At 44.0% G+C, this 19,439-nt stretch overlaps 1 protein-coding gene across 1 annotated transcript in view; it reads left to right on the top strand.

The window, feature by feature from the left end:
• RNF185 (ring finger protein 185) overlaps window positions 1-19,439 on the top strand; it is a 26,278-nt gene extending 6,839 nt beyond the window's left edge. Inside the window, exons 2-7 of the mRNA XM_073629284.1 lie at window positions 7,500-7,707; window positions 9,690-9,708; window positions 10,096-10,208; window positions 10,342-10,396; window positions 13,735-13,852; window positions 18,561-19,439. Coding sequence (XP_073485385.1) covers window positions 7,541-7,707; window positions 9,690-9,708; window positions 10,096-10,208; window positions 10,342-10,396; window positions 13,735-13,852; window positions 18,561-18,658 — 570 coding nt within the window. The 5' untranslated portion in view covers window positions 7,500-7,540 and the 3' untranslated portion in view covers window positions 18,659-19,439. The remainder of the gene's footprint in view (window positions 1-7,499; window positions 7,708-9,689; window positions 9,709-10,095; window positions 10,209-10,341; window positions 10,397-13,734; window positions 13,853-18,560) is intronic.

The raw sequence follows: 19,439 nt of genomic DNA, 5'->3' as shown, positions 1-19,439 counted from the left end.
CTGTTTGTCAAGTTTTATCTTGCTGAACAATAAAAGAGGATTGCTCGGAGCTGGATTAACTCTTTGTGGCAAGACTGGGCTCAAATGTTAGGAAATCTTATACTCTACATTATGACATAAAAAAAAATAAAAAATTTCGGGTTTAGATCCACTTTAAGCTCAAAACTTGGAAGAAGAGGTTTCTCTTTGTGTAGGAAGAAGATGAGAAGTTCTTCAAGACCCCCAAATTAGACGCAGCCCTGTCACAGGTCTCTAAAAAATCTGATTTGTCATTTGGGGATTCAGGTAACCTTAAAGACCAAATGGATAGAAGGGCTGAAACGCTACAGCGAAGAGCGTGGGATGCCAATGTGGCAGCCATGGCTCCTGCCTTGGCATCAGCCTATGTAGCAAGAAATGTGGATGCATGGTTGGGCATGCTCTCCGGCCATGTTACTAGAGGGAGTAATTCCAAAGAAGTCACAGACTCTCTAGAGATAATAAGCAAGGCTGTGGCATATTTAGCAGATGCGGCAGTGGAAACTCAGGACCACGGCTAAATCAGCGGCCCTCCTTAACTCCGCAAGGAGGGCCCTGTGGGTCAAGTCGTGGGAAGGGGACCATATGTCCAGCTTTTTCGGCCTGGCTTGGATCAGGTCACGATCAGCGGAAAAGGGGAAAAAGTTTCCTTTAAAAGCCAGGAGAGAGAGAAGGGAAGGAAGTTTATTCCCCCCCCCCCCCCAACCAGGGCCAATTCAAAGCCAAGAAAGACGCGAATAGAAAGTGGGGGAAGGAAAAGAGCGGACAAAAGGGTGGCCTGCTCTCTTCTGGACCTAAAGATACCACCAAGCAGTCAAAGTGACGCCAGCGTCAGGGTAGGGGGTAGACTTTCTCGCTTTGTCCCTCAGTGGAGCAAGATCTCCGAAAGCCCCTACATCTTACAGATCTTGACAGAGGGATATCGGCTGGAACTTCTCTTCCCTCCCCCGCAAAACTTTATTCTGACCCATCTCCTCAAGGATACTTCGAGGGCAGCAGGGTTATTGGACAACTTGCAGGAATTGGCGAACCAGGAGGTGATCGTCCCAGTTCCACCGGAAAAGCTTTACCAGGGATTTTACTCCCATGGTTTCGTCGTCCAAAAACCATCAGGGAAATTTCGCCTGATATTAAACCTCAGAAAGCTGAACAGGTTTTTGCAACAAAAGAGCTTCCGGATAGAGAGTATATACACTGTGCGCAAGGATCTATTAAAAGATGCTTTTATGGCCACAATAGATCTAAGGGACGCGTATCTTCATATCCCTGTTGCCCGGGAGCACCAATCCCTGTTGAGATTCGCAGTCCTTGCGAGCAGAGGGATACAACACTGGCAATTTCCGAGTTCTTCCCTTTTGATTAACTGCAAGCCCAAGGGTTTTCACAAAGGTCCTGGCAGAGGTTGTAGCTTACCTGCATCTACAGGGGGTATCTCTTATACCCTACCTAGACGATCTCCTGGTCTATGGGCAGTCTCTGGAACAAGCAAGAGTAGACGTAGGCAGAGTGATCCTCACACTCGAGTCCTTGGGCTGAATAGTGAACCGAGAGAAATCTCTCGTACCATCCCAGATAAAAACCTTCCTAAGATATCTGGTGGATGCAGGTGCTCAGAAACTTTTTCTCCCAGAGGAAAAATGGTTAAAAGTGGTTACAGCAGTCTCCTCTTTAATGGAACCCAGGGACTGCTCTCGCAGGCAGATTATGAGGGTCCTAGGTTTGATGACCTCATGTATTCCAGCGGTTCCCTGGGCTCAGCTCCATTCCAGGGAGTTGCAGTTTTTCCTTATATCCTCCTGGGACAAAAAGAGGGAGTCATTGGATGAAAAGGTGTCCATTCCAGAAAATGTAAGGGCCTTCCTAAATTGCTGGCTGGGTCAGTACATTGATTACTACCAATGCAAGCGCTTGGGGTTGGGGCGCTCACTTGGGGGACCTCCAAGCACAGGGAGCCTGGACTCCAACCCAGGTGAGGGCTTCCTCCAACCACAGGGAGCTCCTTGTGGTGGGTCAGGCATTAAAGGCCTTCGGAGGCAGGATTCAGAGACTAGAGGTCTAAATCCTGTCAGACAACGTGACAGCTGTCTCTTATCTGAACTGTCAGGGTGGCACAAGGTCCAGGAAGCTACTGAAACTGGCTTTGGATGTTCTAAATTGGGCCAAAGGAAACCATCAGTCCATATCGACTGTCCACATAAAAGGGACCGCCGATGTGGTGGCAGATTTCTTAAGCCGACAGCCCATCCACCAGGGGGGATGGGAGCTAAACCAGGACATTTTCCTCCAGATAGGTCAGATGTTTAGAATTCCGGAGATAGACCTTTTTGCCCACAGAGGGAACAGAAAGGTGGAGCCTTTTTTCTCTCTCACCCGAGCGGGGGGATCGCAGGGAGTGGATGCTCTGTCTCAGGACTGGGATTGCCACCTAGCACATGCTTTTCCTCCACTAGCTTTAATACCTCGGGTCCTACTGGAAGTTGGCCCACTCACAGTGCAAGCTGATCCTGAGAGCCCCATGGTGGCCAAAGAGGACATGGTTTGCTAGTCTCAGAAAATGGTCGGTTTCTCCTCCATTCCGTCTTCCACCCAGGCGAGATCTCCTCCTACAAGGGGCAGTCCTTCACCCTGATCCGGGGTTCTTCAAGTTGACGACATGGCTCTTGAGAGGGAGATTCTCAGAGACAAGGGATAGAGTAATTGAGACCCTCCTAGGTAGCCGGAAACCGGTCACCAGGAGGATCTACTCAAAGATCTGGAATTTTTTCTCACACTGGTGCCACGATAGAGAGGTTTCTAATCCTTCGGTACCAGTGGTACTTGAATTCTTACAAACTGGGGTGGATCAGGGGATCGCCCTAAAGGTACAGATAGCTGCCCTGTCTGTATTTCTGGACCAGAGGCTCATGCTAGAGCCCCTGATTAAGAGCTTTCTACTAGCGAGGGAGAGGTTAACCCCCGTAAAGATTAATAGATTCCCACAATGGAATCTAACGCTGGTCCTGGAGGCATTGACTAAAGCGCCTTTTGAACCAGCTCAGGAGATCTCAGTTAAATTTTTGACGCTTAAGTTAGCCTTTTTACTGGCCATCACTACAACCAGAAGGGTAAGCGACCTGCAGGCCCTGTCAATTAAGGAGCCTTTTCTGTTGGTACTGGAAGATAGAGTGGTTCTGAGACAAGACCCATTATATCTTCCCAAGGTCGCATCACAATTTCATAGATCTCAGGAAATCATTTTGCCCTCCTTTTGTGAAAACCCGAAAAATGAGAGAGAGGAAAAATTTAATTTATTAGATGTCAGGAAGTGTTTGCTGACCTACTTAGAGTGAAGGACTTCAGGAAGTCGAATCACCTTTTGGTTCTATTTAGCGGCCCTAGAAAGGGAGGGCAGGCATCTAGATCCTACTGTGGCTAGATGGATTAGACAGACAATAGGAATGGCCTATGAACAGACAGGTTCCCCAGTACCAGTTAACCTTAAAGTCCGTTCAACGAGATCTTTGGTGGACTCTTGGGCAGAAAGAGCTGGGGCCTCAATAGAATAGATCTGTCGAACAGCCACATGGGCGAAGCAGGACACCTTCTTGAAGCATTATAGAGTGGAACTGCTGTCTCCTCAGGATCTGACATTTGGAAGAAAGGTCTTACAAGCGGTGGTCCCGCCCTAAGGTAGGCCTTAAACGCCTTGTCCATCCTCCTCAGGTTGTACCATCCTGGAAGATGACTGGAGAAAATTGACAGTTACTTACCAGTAACTGCTTTTCTAGGATATTTTCCAGAACGGCAGGCCTGCTTCCCACCCCTGGTTTAAGTACTACGGGAAGAGTTTCTCTCTGGCACCCGGATAACCTATTACTTTGGGGGGACTGAGGTGCAGGGGGAAGGGAGGGGTCTTTTAACCTTGTGTGTTGGTTGTTTCCTGTCAGGTGGACCAGTCATCTCTCAGGTTGTGCCGTCCTGGAAGATATCCTAGAAAAGCAGTCAGACCCCTTTCACACTGAGGTGCTTTTCAGGCGCTTTCACGTTAAAAAAAGCGACTGAAAAGCTCACAAAAGCCTATTTCCATTAAAATCAATGAATGCTTTCACACTGGGGCACTGGGATGGCAGGGCGGTGAAAAAACGCCCCTCTCTATTGATATTAATGGAAAGCTCTTCAAAAGCACTCAAATGTTTTACTGGCAGTTTAGAAGCGCCTCAGTGTGAAAGGGGCCTTACCGGTAAGTAACTGTCAATTTTCCTTTTCAATCTGCAGCTCTGTAAAATTCAATGCAATGTGGCAACCTGGAGGCATTCGGGAAACTCCCAGAAATGTCATGCTTGTGTGATTGGCTCAATGATTTTCCCAGAAGTCTGCACTAAGATACAAGTCAGTCCCATTCACTCTGCAGACATCAAACAGATTTTTCTTTGGAGCAGAAACTGTTTGGAATCTGCAACAAAGTGTGTTCAAATCCATGCAATGCTCTTAGATCACCCAGAGGGGAATGTTTTTATCACAACAGAAAAGGAGTTACTCTTTAACATGGTTGTTGTGTTTATTGGATTGTACTGGTAGCTCCACAAATTTTTTTTTAATTTTTTTTTTTTTTTTTTTAACTGAAACCTGGATGAAAATAGAGGTGGAGACTACCTTTGCTTACTTCTCTTTCTAAAAAGTGCTGTCCATGTAGCTGTCATGCTGACCTATTGGCTTTAGAGCTTTGAGACTTTGAGCTGAACCGGGAAAGCACAGTAGGAATTCTGACTTCACTTGCTAAGTGCTTGTACTAGATTGGTTACTCACAGAGTACTGAAGCCAGAGACTGACTGAAAATATTAAAGTCAGAAGATGAGCATGACTTTAGGCAGATGGTGTTTTCAGAAAGAAATGAATAGTGTTAAACTGACCATACACTGATCGAAATCTGATCATTTGATAGACATATTGGAACATTTTCCTCCATCAGAGACTGCAGCCACTGATTGGTGTACTCTGACAGTGGTGGGTACTGGTGTCAGAACACAGTGTTTCGGCAGGGGGGATTCCTCCATTTAACTTGTTTTTGTGAACAGAGGAATCTGTTCGGTTTGTTTGGGGAAGAAAAAAAACATTTTGAACAAAAAATAAGTCAAAGGAGAAGTATGGCCAAAGCTTTTTTTACCCAAACTTCTCCTATGGATCCCATATTCTCCTATGTGACCCGTTTTCAGCCGACAGTCGGTCCAGGCTCAGGAAAGATCCACCTAGATTCCTGGACTGGCAACTGGCTCAGCCTCTCGGCGATCCACTGAGAGCTTGAACTAGACCCTCCCACCCCCTCCACAGCCTAGCGCTCCAGTGAGTCCTGGAGGTGAGAGCACAGAGCTGGTGACTGACAGTCACGGCTCTCTGCTCGGAGCAGAGGGGGAGATCTGAGGGAGCAGCGGTGTAATGTTTGATCGTTCCGTTCTCACTGCAATGCTGGCAGGGAACAGATGCAGCATCGGATCAATGCTGCATCTACCTAGGGGAGCATAAATGAATGTTTTTTTTGTTTTTCCATACTTCTCTTTAAACCACTTGCCGCCAGTATAACTTATACGGCGGCAAGGTGGCACTGCTGTGCCGGATCATGTACCTAATATGTGATCCAACACTTCCGGGTCTGGGGCGCCCTGCCGCCGCTGGCCCACTCCTGCTGTGATTATACACAGTGGGAGGTGATCCGTGGGTAACGCAGACTCGATGTCTGCGAGAACCCAATGAAAAAAGGAGGGAGGTTTGGGACTTTATTGCGGCACATGGCATGCTGAGCTCCGCGCCTCCATCCTTATTAACATTGTAGCACCCACCGATCCTTTGGCACACAGGCAGAACACCGGTCTGCCTATGTAAACAAGGAAGATCTCCGTTCTGTCTGGAGGGACGGCATTGATCCTGTGTTCCTGCAAAGCAGGAACATGGATCAATGCCTTCCCCTAGTAAAAGCACCTCCCACACAGTACCCTGATTGCCCCTGATGTTTGCCCCTGTCATTAGTACAGTGACAGTGCATATTTTTAGCACTGATTAGTGTCACTGGTCCCCATAAAGTGTCAGTGTCCAAATTGTCCGCCGCAATATCGCAGTCCCGCTATGAGTCGCTGATCGGTGCCATAGCTAGTTAAAAAAAAACCAAAAAAAACATAGTTTGTAGATGCGATAACTTTTGCGCAAACCAATCCAATATACCCTTATTGGGATTTTTTTTTTTTTTTTAAACCAAAAATATGTAGCAGAATACATATTGGCCTAAATTGATGAAGAAATTTTAGATTTTTTTTTTTCAATTTTTTTTTTATTGGATACGTTTTATAGCGGAAAGTAAAAAAATATTTTTTTGGTGTGTGTGTGTGTGTGTGTGTGTGTGTGGTGTTTTTTTTTTTTTTTTTTTTAAATTGACGGTCTTTTTTTTTTTTTTTTTTTTTTTTTTTTTTTGTTTTATAGCGCAAAAAATAAAAACCACAGAGGTAATCAAATACCGGCAAAAGAAAGCTCTATTTGTGGGGGGGGGGGGGGGACAAAAATTTTATTTGGGTACAAGGTCGCTCGACCGCGCAATTGTCAATTAAAATAACGCAGTACTGTAGCTCAAAAAATGGCCTGGTCATAAGGGGGGGTAAATCTTCCCGGAGGTCAAGTGGTTAACAGTGCATGGCCCCAATATTAATGGTACAGAACAGCAGGACACTGAGCACAATAGGTAGTCCATCCACAATTTGCCTGAGCTGGTATGTCGTCATAGTTTCCAGGGACACAGTAATAGATTTGCCTGCAGAAAAAAAAAAAAAAAAACTGCTAGCTCTTTCAGATGCACATTTTAATCCACCATTCGCTTTCAGGTGTTCAGTGTTTAACACGCAATGTAAATAGTTCTGCTTGACCTGAATCAGAGGCAAGATGTTGGTGTCATATGTTTACTTGTTAAACTGGTATTTCTCATTTTTGTGCCAAAGCCATGCCACCGGTGTGCTGCCTCTAAATGAGAACTCATGTGACATCTGGATAGGTGGTCCCTAAGGACTGGGGATTCGTTGGGTAACCTGTAGACACAGGGGGGCAGTCCAGACAGGTGAGAGGGATTATACTGACAGCAGGGATTGCCTGTCTGTACTACTCTCTGCTGCATTCTCAGGTTTCTCTTGTTTAATTAGTGTCTGCCTCACCTCTTCCCACTTCTATAGGCCCATTTGGGCTCCACTCACTGTTTGCGTCATTCCCAGTGTCGTCTTGTTTTTTTTTTTTCGTGTCATCAGTTTATTCTTTGGGGACATGATGTAACGGAGTGAAAAAGCAATGCACACTTATAGCTTAGTCTGCTCTTCCTCTGACACTAAGTGACTGAGACTCTCCTTGCGGCAAGTACCTTGAAAGTAGCAAATAGAGACAGGGTATTGGTGAGTCTGCAAGGATTATGGTATTCATGTGATCGGTGGGATAATGTGGTTTGTTGCAATAACTATATCTTTCCCTTTTGGTAGGTCTGTTGTTTTGGATTAGCGATCGCCTTTATTTGGGTAAGATGGCAAGCGCAGGTCCAGCTACTTCTACGGCTGCGGAGAATTCAAGCCCTGGAGCCAGTGGAAGCAGCAATGGAGAGGGAAGCAGCCAGGACAGCACGTTTGAATGTAACATCTGCCTGGATACAGCCAAGGATGCAGTAATAAGCTTGTGTGGCCACCTTTTCTGGTAAGTAATGAACAGAACAGAATAATACTGTAGTGTACTCTGCAACATGTAATTTGCCATTCCCTGTTGCTTGACATAAGAAAGGCTAGTCATGCATGTGTAAATCTCTCTCATTCAGCCCTGCGGGCTGAATAACAGAAATCAAATTAATTTAAAGCTAAACAGCTGATAGAATACAGTCATTGTTTGGCTGATGAGTTTCACCTGGGCCAGTCAATTTTGAAATGTCATTTTTATTGAGCCTTGTGGTGCCAACAGGGCTAACTAGAGATCCAGTTTTGTCCAATTCAGTAGGATTCAGGCCCGGTTCACACTGATGCAGTGCAAAATCTGCAGCAAATTTTGTGCGGTTTCCACACTGCATCAAAATTGCACCCGTTCATGCGAACCGCTGTGGGTGTGTATGTTAAGGACACCCTGAAATCAGTTCACAAAACGCAGTGGGTTTTGCAGAATCGGATCGCATGGGTGTTCACACCTATGTGATCCGATTCTGGTGTGGCAAAAAAAAGGTTCCTGCATTATTTTGGTGTGAATGCGGTGCAATTTGCGCCAAACAGAATGAATTCACATGTGATTTGAACGGGAATGCGGTGCGATTCCTGCACTGCATCAGTGTAAACCGGCCCTTTGACAAAATTCAAACTGTAGAGTTGATTTAAGAAAACTGGAGAGTGCAAAATCTGGTGCAGCTGTGCATAGAAACCAATCGGCTTCTAGGTCTTAGCCCTCGTTCACATTGAATGCGGCTTTAAAATCGTGCATCTTCATTTGAAATCGCATGATTTCAAAGCTGTATGTCAGTGCAACTTTGAAGACATCTGTGCGTCTTCGTGCACAAATGTCTATGCAAGTCGCACCCGAAATCACCAAAAGTAGTGCAGGTAGTGCAAATTGATGCGGCACCGCAAAGTCAGCGTCGCACCGATTTGAACATGGCCATTGCCGACAATAGGGGTGCGTCTTGTTATGGGATTTGACCTCTCGCTCCAGTGGGAATGAGGGCTTGTGGTCAAAGCTTAATTGAACAAGCTGAAGTTAATTGGCTACCATGCAGAGCTGCACCAGATTTTGCACTCTCCAGTTTTAGTAAGTAAACCCCAGTGTATAGTTGGCTTAAAACCTTTTCAGCACACATCATAAAGCATGTGAGAAATATGCAAGATGCTCATTTTACTGTCTATAGTTTGCAGTTGAATATATACTTATGATGTCCTCTGTAACTTTGCTCAAACCTAATAAAAAATATTGAAAGTGAAGTACAGGAGATGCTATTGCTGACCCAGAACAAGTATGCATCCAGTGAAGTCTGAGAATTTTGAGTCAGAAAACTCTGGATCCCTGCTACAGCTAACAAAATGGTATTAAGTGGCATAGGCTTCAGTTGCTGACAATTCTTTATTCTAAAATATATATATATATATATATATATATATATATATATATATATATATATATATATATATATATATATATATATATAGAACATGCCTGCTTATCAAGTGTTCCAACTTCATTTTCACTTCTATAAGCTGCTTGCTTATTCCAGGTCAGTAATTCAGAAATGTGTAGACGTCTGAGGCAACTAGCATTTTCAACAGCAGGTCAGCAATGGCGGCTTACAGATTTTTCATATTCGAGTTAAAAAAAAAAAAAAAATAAGCAGCTAATGTGTTTTCAGAGCTTTTACTTTCAATAAATGAAAAAGGAAGATATTGGAAGTATTGTGGCTGGGGTTTATACAACTAATTAGCTTTTTAATTCTGTTAGGTTTATATACCAGTAGAATATCCATTTCCTGCTTGTTGCAAATAATTATAAATGGAAGTGGTTTAGTATTTTTAAAATGCACATTTACCATCGGACAGTATAGAAATGAGCCTCGAGTCATGTATTTGACGTTTGATGCCGACAGTATGCAAATAAAGGAAGTAAAGTGACATTTTGCACTCTTATATGTAATTTTCTCTTTTGTTCTTTAGCTGGCCGTGCTTACATCAGGTAGGTGATCTTTTCATGATTGGTCTATAAATGGATAAGTGCATGAATTTTACGTACCACAGAGTTGTTGACTGTACTTGTACACATGCTGGAGTTGGTTTACAGCCAAAAAAAAAATTTTTCTTACCCCCCCAGCAGTAAATTACATTTCATTGGTTGAAATTAGTGCAAATTTTACATCATAGCAAGCTGAAAAATCACGACTAGTCAGTCAAACTTTGCTCTTTTTTTTTTTTTTTTTTTGCCCTATACAGTAGCCATACAGACTCTCAAGAGACTGACTCACTGTTTCTATTTTTATAAATAAGCCAAGCTATGTGTTTTGGGATTTTCAGTGTAGACCGCGCTATAGGTAAAATAACGTTCACCTTGTGGTTTTCTCCATAGTGGTTGGAAACTCGGCCTAATCGTCAGGTGTGTCCTGTGTGTAAAGCTGGAATCAGCCGTGATAAAGTAATACCTTTGTATGGAAGAGGAAGTACGGGGCAAGAAGACCCTCGGTAAGCATACTTTAAAGTTGGGGTTTGCTGTCCATATTTGTGTGGAGGGTGCATGAATATACACATGAGTATATTTAATATGGTGGTGCATTTCAGCTGGCACTAGTCTAATGTGATACGATTTTCCCCATAGTGAGAAAACGCCCCCACGACCTCAAGGACAGAGACCAGAGCCAGAGAACAGAGGAGTGAGTTGAGAATGAGGGTATAACGGCTGTACAGCATGCATCACATGATGAAACGATTGCTTCTGACCTGTAATTCTTTGTGGTCTCCCGAGGGTTGCTAGTTATCACATAACACGCTTCCCAAGAGAAAAACTAATTAACAATAACAAGCTGACACAGGCCACACAGCACTTCCTGGCATTCCGGTTATGTTTTTAAATTTGTGATTGGTCACTTTCTGCTTTTGCATAGGTTTGATATAAAAATCTGAGATAAAATAATTTGTAATGTCTTTTAATTTGAAAGCAGAATTCATATAGACCTTCTTGTTTCTTTAGCAAAAATGTCAAGTGTAAAGTGATAGTTAAGTCTGCATTGTGATTTTTACCTACAGGTAAACTTGTCATAGCTTACCTGTAGGTAAAATAAATATCTCCTAAACGGTGCACGTTTATTTGCTCTTCTGGCAGGTGGTGACATCACTGGCGAATGCGCTCCGAAGAAACAGCATACTCGTGCTGTTCCTTCAGAGCGCCGTGCAGTGGCCATGACTCCCGTGCGCATGTGCGGGAGAGAGATCATCACAGCTTGGCCATTCAAGCTGTTGGAGCCCGCGAACCCGGAAAGAAGACCAGGTGAAGATGGAAGCCCTGTCAGCAGTGCCAGTGCACCGCTGGAGGGCTTCATTCTAAGGTAAGTATTTCATAATATGCTAGTAAGTGATACAAACAAGCACGTCATGTAATTGCTTAGCAGGATTTTTTTTTTTTTCTAATGCCAGGATTTTTTTTTTTTTCTAATGCCACGGTTTACTATCGCTTTAAGGGCGAATTAACACGTGCAGTGACAGGCATTTTACTGCATTGTATGACAAAAAATAAATTCCCAGCTTACCAAGCGGCCTGCAACAAACCAAAATTGTCCTGTCTAACAGTTCATGGGGTTTAGTTTGCACATATTTGCAAATACAGCCGTAAGTTGCAGAGGCTGCGACAAGGCACCCTAGTATTATCTGCAGTTCTAACTCTATACATTTTGAGAGCCTCCATAGTAGGAGCACATACTGTTTAGAGTAGTAATGGATAGATTGAGGGCAGGTTTGCCTGGAGGGAACCCACTCCTCCATAAAGGCACAAGGGGTGCACTGGACACCCAGCAAATGGCACAATGGCAATGAAGGTGTCCAATGTGCCCCCCTCACCAAATAGCCAACAGTATAAACAAACGGCAACTGCCCCAACCTATAATTGGCCTTAACAGCAAGGAGCATATGGAAGGGCAACGCATGTCAGACAAAAACAAAGAATAATTAACAGCTCAACTTACCAGCCTGCAACAAACCAAATTGTTCTAACAGTTCACGTTAAAAACGGGAGTTTAGTTTGGACACATGCGTAAGTTGCAGAGGTCATGACAAGGCAACCCAGTATTATCTGCAGTCCTAACTTTATATAAATTTTGAGAGCCTCCATAGTAGGAGCACATATATGGTACTGCATTGTAAAACACCTGTCACTGGAAGGACACACAACAACAATTGTTTTCTGTGTGTCCCATTCACACTGCAACACAGCCTGGAGCTGTGCTGCAATGCAGACATACTGCATTTTGTCGCAGTGCACTGTACAGCAGCACCATGAATAAAGTGTACGTTTGTACAAAATAGCTGATTTGCGCACCATCCTGCCCCCTACCGCAGGTGGGAACAAACAGCTGCCAGAGAGGTAAAGTGCTCCAGCAGCTGCAAATTTACCCTAATTAATAAAAGTAGTAAGGAAAATCATATTCAGTAGATGCAGTCATGCCGATCACATTTCATTCGTTTAATGCAGGTAGACAAAACTTTCTCTAGTTGCTACATTTTACACACTAAACTTTTTTACAGTTATTTTTGTTCTTGTTTTTTTTTTTTTTTTTTTTTTCTTCTTTTAAACCTTTACCTAAAGATTTTCAAGTCATAATCCAGCAACGGAGGGGAAATACTTCTATAATGGGATCGCAGACTGCAGTAAAAACCTGACAGGCTTTGGGAAAGTGGGAAACTTATGGAAGTTTTGAGGCATTTGCTTTGTAAAAATAAATGACCTCTAATGATGCCTGTCCCATGTTTGGCTGCTGCTCCGTGCTGTAAAACTTTTACTTTTCATTCAAGGCATGGATGGACATTATGATCTCCCCTACTCTAATAACAGAAAGCATTGAATTCGCTGAAAAGAATAACTCTTTTTCTGAAATAAGAAAGTTTACAATCAGCATCCCAATGTGTACTACTACCAGAACCACGTTCCAGCTCTGGAGGTTCAGCACTTACAGTACTGTGGGAGCTAAATGAAAGTGTCAGTTTTCCTGAACAGAGTAGCAGTCAAATGTGGCACAAGCATCAAAAGAGGTTATTTATTTTTACACAGCAAATGGTTTAAAATAGTTTATTCTCACAGAATTCCGCATTTAAATTATATGGGCTGCAAGCAACCAGAGTACCGTTTCTCAAGGTGTCGGGTGCTGCTGGCTCTGGCTGTCAGCCACACGCTGAAAGGTGGAGACCGCTGTCAATCAGGCAGCAGGGTGGATCCCAACAATAATCTTTTCCAAGCCTGGCACGGCTCTGCATCAGCTGATGGCAAGCAGCAGGCCACTATGGGCTGGCTCTGGGTCACGGGAGGACAAAAGTAAAGGTACTACAGTGACCCGCAAGAGAAGTTTAGCCAAGAAAACGTCGGCCATATTTCTCATTTAAATCATACATATGAACTTAGAAGACATTTTAACCCTGTAAAAAAAAAAGTGTTCCTGAGCAGGCACCACAAATTAGTGCTCCCCGTGCATCCTTTGAATGCTTGTTTGACTGTTTTGAAAACACTGATGTCTCTGTCTCTAGAACTTGAATTTGGGTTTTTTTTGTTGAAGGATAAGTTCACCTTTGGACAAATGTTACATGTTCCACCCAATTTTAGCTGGAACATGTAACATGCATCCCCCCCCCCCCCAACCCTGGCAGCAGTATGGGGGGAGGTCTTCTGTACCAGCTGTCATTGTTTAAAAAAAACAGCGCCCTGTGTGTCTGAATGAACTACAAGCCCCAACATCCTTAGCGGCCGTCGGCTTGTAGTTCATTGAGTCTTCCTGTCGGCAAAGTATCAGCTTCCCCGTACAGAATGTATGGGTAAGCAGATACACTGACAGTGTACGTGAGACCTGCGTTGCACAAGTGATCTGCTGATCACTTGTGCAATGCTTTACAGGCTCCTACCACAAAAAATAATAAATGCACATTTTTTTTTTACCTAATGATCTTATCCTTTAAGCTCTCAATTTAGAGGGTTCATTTAATTGAATTGGTTCTGTTTCAAACTTTGCAGGGTTTTCAAGGCTTTGGATTTGGAGATGGTGGATTCCAGATGTCTTTTGGAATAGGAGCATTTCCCTTTGGAATGTTTGCCACAGCGTTCAACATCAATGATGGTCGTCCCCCACCAGGTATCACATATTTCTCCCCCCTTTGACTGTGCAGTTAGTGTGTTTTAGGAGCTGCACATGCTCAGATCCAAGTTGGCTAAAAGAAACACAGATATTGTTTGTGAGATACAGTTGCAAGCCATCTCTTGAGTGCCCAAGGGTGTATCCGTTTTGTCCTAGAACTAAGAAAGTTTACCAGAAAATGAATCCCTCCTTTCCTGCTTTTTTATGTAAAAAAAAAAAAAAAAAGGTAATCTTGTGCTTTGCCTATTTATGGCAAATTGATAGGTCTGCTTTAATGCCCCCACTCCCCAGCAACAACATATCTTTCACTTGATCCCCTGTTACAGCTACTAGGAGTGAATTGCATAAATGGTGGTTCTTCTGGGTATGGGTTAGCACGATGCTTGATGATTGGCCCATTGCTGTCACATGGGAGCTTCTTTTTATTGGTAGCTGTGCAGAGTGGAGTAGTGAAGTTATTTTTTGCTGGGGAACAGGACATAAAACAAACTTAAATGGGCAAGTTATGGTTTTTTTTTTTTTGTTTTTTTAATGGCCCAGTTCGGTAAGCATAATTTCTTTCTCTTCCATTGAGGGACTTCCTCAATGGCTGACTGGCTGTGATTGACAGGGCTCCCACTATTATCTCAACCAATCAGGAGCAAGAGACCCAGGAGAGCTGCTGATCTGGTGCACATCGCTGTATCGAGATGGGCCACTGAGCATTTACGACCACTTTACGGCTGAAGGATTGAGCACTGATATCATGCATTGGATGGAGTAACGTGTACTCACTCTGCACTTGGTGGTGTCAGCCCATGCTCCCTCAGTTCATCCTGGGGGCATTTAGTTAGTATCCCCAGAGGAAACTGACACCTGCAAAATGAAACTTGAGACCCCTTTTGCCACAGGGTTGTCATCATCTGAGTGTTCCTCAGGAGAGTCCTCCCCCATGTCTATGGGGAACTCCATGTCCACTTAAGACTTTTTAGCTGTTTATCCTCAGTTATTGGCACACTCTGCTTGAAGAAGCACTAAGTGTGCTCTGGTGTCATTCTCTGACCCTCTGAAACCCTAAACCAAGCCAGGCCTGTGGCCCCTGTCACTATCTCTGACTCATACTGTTGAGACCCTGAATCTATCTCCTGCCGTTAACGCATATTTATAGAAGGTTGTTTAAAAACTGTTTTTGTCCAAGGTAGCCTCTGGGGACCTGTTCTGCTGGAGACTTGTCTCACTGTTTTTTTTCCCTTGACCACCTGTTTTGGTGGGTTTTTGGTTTTGCAGCCTCTTGCTGGTTCAGGCTTAGTGTTCCTTCAGGGAGAGTCATTCCCCATGATGGTGATCTCTTCTGTCCTTGTCTTTGAGCATCAGCTTAATCCTCTATTGCCTTTCCTTGGTCATTGGCAGTATTCCCTGTCTTGCAGGGATTTTTACCTCATGTTGGTCAGATAAGGGCTTTGATCCTTTAGGTAGTCCTGAGTTGCAGATGGTTCCCAACCCCTTCTTTTATAGGTCTACACGCCAGTCTCCCATCCAGATTCATGTGTCCCTTAAAGGACGAGAAAGGGAAAGATTTTGTGCTTATTTTAAGATCTATTTATTGGATTCTATTGGTGGGACACAGGTCTTACCCCACTTGTGTTTTTGCTTTGCCCATGGTACTACTTTTCCACCAAGCTGTGATGCATGGTTCTTCAAAGTAGTATCATATACACTTTCTTGGTAGTCTCTTGAAATCCATATATAATCTTAGTAACTGCGATTTTTTTTTTTTTTTTTTTTTTTTTTTTTTTTTTTTTTTTTTACGTTAAAATATAATTTATAACTTTTTACTTAATTTTAGTAAGTATGATTTTGTAGTTTACGGGTACTTCCACACTTACGTGCTTTTGCTGCGCTAGGAAGCACCTTTCCAGCATGACAAAAGTGCATCAAAATGATTCCTCTTTAAAGAGGAGTTCCAGCCCCTCCCCCCCAAAAATTAAGTCAGCAGCTACAAATACTGTAACTGCTGACTTTTACTATTAGAGCACGTACCTGTCCAGGGATCCAATGGTGTCCTCACCTGAGCCAAGTCTTGAATCGGCTCTCAGGTGCTGGCGCCGCCATCTTAGCTAAGGGGAACTGGCAGTAAAGCCTTGTGGCTTCACAGCTGGTTTCCTACTGCACATTTAGGAGCGTTTTTTTTTTTTTCTAAAGATGCTAGTAAGCCAGCACCCACTAGTGAATAGCTGGTTGTTAAGAAGCCGACACATTGCCCCCCCCTTTACCTTCTTGGTGGTCACCCCCAGCTCCTTTCTGCTTAGTCGCTTCATGTGGAGAAAGTTGGTCCCTCTGCCCCCTTCTCCTCCCATCACATTTACAAAGTAGCTGGAGCTGTTCCCATCTGTCCAAACCCATTCTTCCTGGCTCCTCACCCCTCTGCCTGTCCAAGCTCTGCACCTCTGACCAGACCGGTTCCTGCACAAGAGACTGAGTTGGTGACCACTATGGAGGTACTGGAGGGGGATAGCAATGTACACTATATTACCAAAAGTATTGGGGCGCCTGCCTTTACACACACAAACTTTAATGCCATCCCAGTCTTGGTCTGTAGGGTTCAATATTGAGTTGGCCCACCCTTTGCAGCTATAACCTCTTCTGTTATTTCTGGGAAGGCTGTCCACAAGGTTTAGGAGTGTGTGTGGCAATATTTGACCATTCTTCCAGAAGCGCATTTGAGGTCAGGCACTGATGTGGACGAGAAGGCCTCGCTCGCAGTCTCCGCTCTAATTCATCCCAAAGGTGTTCTATCGGGTTGATGTCAGGACTCAGGCCACAAACCCCAAACTCGCTCATCCATGTCCTTATGGACCTTGCTTTATGCACTTGTGCGCAGTCATGTTGGAACAGGAAGGGGCCATCCCCACACTCTTCCCACAAAGTTGGGAGCTTGGAATTGCCCAAAATGTTTTTTGGCATGCTAATGCCTTAAGCGTTCCCTTCACTGGAACTAAGGGGCCAAGCCCCGCATCATAACCCCCCCCCCCCCCCCCCCTTCAACCAAATGATTTGGACCAGTGCACAAAGCAAGGTTCATAAAGACATGGATGAGTGAGTTTGGGGTGGAGGAACTTGAATGGCCTGCACAGAATCCTGACCTCAGCCCCACCTTTGGGATGAATTGGAGAGGAGGCTGCAAGCCAGGCCTTGTCGTCCATCATCAGTGCCTGACCTCACAAAAGCACTTCTGGAAGAATGGTCAAACATTCCCATAGACACACTCCTAAACCTTGTGAACAGCCTTCCCAGAAAAACTGAAGCTGTTATAGCTGCAAAGGGTGGGCCAACTCAATATTGAATCCTACAGACTAAGACTGGAGTGCCATTAAAATTTGTGCTTGTAAAGGCAGGTGTAATACACAATATTACTTATTGTAATATAGTGTATGTGGAGCTATCTGAACGCCGGTGGGTGCTGGCTACTTAACAACCAGTGAATAGCAGAGTTGGCACTAGCTTAACTAGCGAATTACTGGTTGTTAAGGAACCGGCACCTAACAGCATCCTTAAAGTGGACCTTCGGTCATTTTTTTCAACTTTCCATCTATTAAATCTTCTGCCCTTGTTGTTTTAACTTTGGATAGTAAAACCTTTTTTTATCTGCCAGTAAATACCTCATACAGCCTTATACCTTAAACACTTTCTGTTTCTTGTCTGGTCATTAGCCTAGGCTTATGACATCATGCACAGCTCCCTCTGCTCTCATGAGAGTTTGCCAGGAAGGGAGAGGGGTGTGAGTCATAAGAGGGCCAGTGAGAGCTGCAGAGCTGGAGGTGTGTCTGTGTAAATCCAGGAGTGAACAGGCAGCAGCTTCAGCTTCCCACAGTTAAAATGGCTGCAGCCAGACTCCATGGAGGGAGATTTCTGCAGCATATTTGGCAAGTACAGAATCGCAGTATATGTAAAAAAAAATATGCAAAGTGGTTGGAGGGAAGCTTCAGAATGGCAAATATGTTTTTATTACAAAATATGTGAGCAGACTGCAGTTCCTCTTTAAGAACCAGCTATTTACTACATAGGCGTTGAGTTAAAATTTAACACAGCGCATTTAAACTGCTCTATATGTTTTTTTTAAAATGCATAGCATGTTTTTGATGCGTGGCAGTGTTAAATGGCCCTACCAGATACCTTCTGAATTTTGCAGTTGTTTGGGGTGGGGAGGGGTAAACAAATGTATTTGTTTACTAAACAGTAGTCAATTTTGGATATACTGTAATAGGTTTTGTTTGCTACAAACTGGTAAGTCCAGTTGATGCTGTAAGAGCCCTTGCACACTGGGGCCGGGGCGGCGTCGGCGGTAAAACGCCGCTATTATTAGCGGCGTTTTACCGTCGGTATTCGGCCGCTGCAGAGGCGCTTTGCCGGCGGTATAGCCGCGCCGTCCCATTGATTTCAATGGGCAGGAGCGGTAAAGGAGCGGTATACACTCCGCTCCTTCACCGCTCCGAAGATGCTGCTGGCAGGACTTTTTTTACCGTCCTGCCAGCGCACCGCTCCAGTGTGAAAGCCCTCGGGGCTTTCACACTGGATACACAGCAGCGGCACTTTCAGGTCGGTTTGCAGGCGCTATTATTGGCGCAATAGCGCCTGCAAACCGCCCCAGTGTGCAAGGGCTCTAACTTACATTTGCTAATCTTGTCTTTATAAGTATAACTCTTTTTTTTTTTTTTGTGTTTTACAGCAGTCCCTGGAACACCACAGTACGTTGATGAGCAATTCCTATCACGGCTTTTCCTTTTTGTTGCCTTGGTCATAATGTTTTGGCTTCTGATCGCTTGAAAATCTCTTAACATCCGGTGGGTGGCACTAAGACTGGGTGCCGTTCATGACATATACCCCAATCCCTGACATATCTTATCCTGGACTTTATCCCCTATTCTCCTCTGGCCTCTGATGTGCTACTCTACAGTCATAGTCTTCTAGCTGTTGGCTGTTTTAAAACTCAGAATAAGAAGCACAATAGTATTATTGGCTATGGAGGAGCAGTTCCAGCGCAAGAAATGATTGCAAGCATTCATTTATTTGGCCCTGATAAATGTGATTGTAGCACGATTAAATGGGAGCTGTCTGAACTTACTGGATACATGAGCAATGTGGTCAGAAAAATAAGAATCAAAAGCACATGATATGTAGGGAATGCAAAGAAAGGACCTTATAAGCAGAATGCACTGCAGATAATTGCCAACATTTGACACAACAGAAGAGTTCTGGGAGCTGAGAGCAGTGCATAATGCACCGATGAAATGACGCTAGGCACAAGAGTGCAAAAAAATCTACATTGTTTGATTAAAGAAGCTTGAGAGATAAAATCCCAAATGCCTAGGGTTCCAGGGAGCACCAAGGCACCAGAGAAATGTGTAAAGACAAAGGGCCAAGAAGCTGGGGTACAGAGAGAATTATTATTTTTGGAGAACGTGCACAGAGGACTGGATATGCCATGCTATCTTGGCTATATGTATATATTCTCTCTGTGCTTTGAACTTTGGGTTGAATGGGAAGGTTTTGATTCCTCAATTTTATGAGATTTTAAATCTATACTGTGATTAAATGTTAATTTTAA

Source organism: Aquarana catesbeiana, linkage group LG01 (assembly GCF_042186555.1).
Source record: "Aquarana catesbeiana isolate 2022-GZ linkage group LG01, ASM4218655v1, whole genome shotgun sequence".
NCBI classification, from domain to species: domain Eukaryota; kingdom Metazoa; phylum Chordata; class Amphibia; order Anura; family Ranidae; genus Aquarana; species Aquarana catesbeiana.
This window is presented reverse-complemented; position numbering and strand designations above follow the sequence as displayed.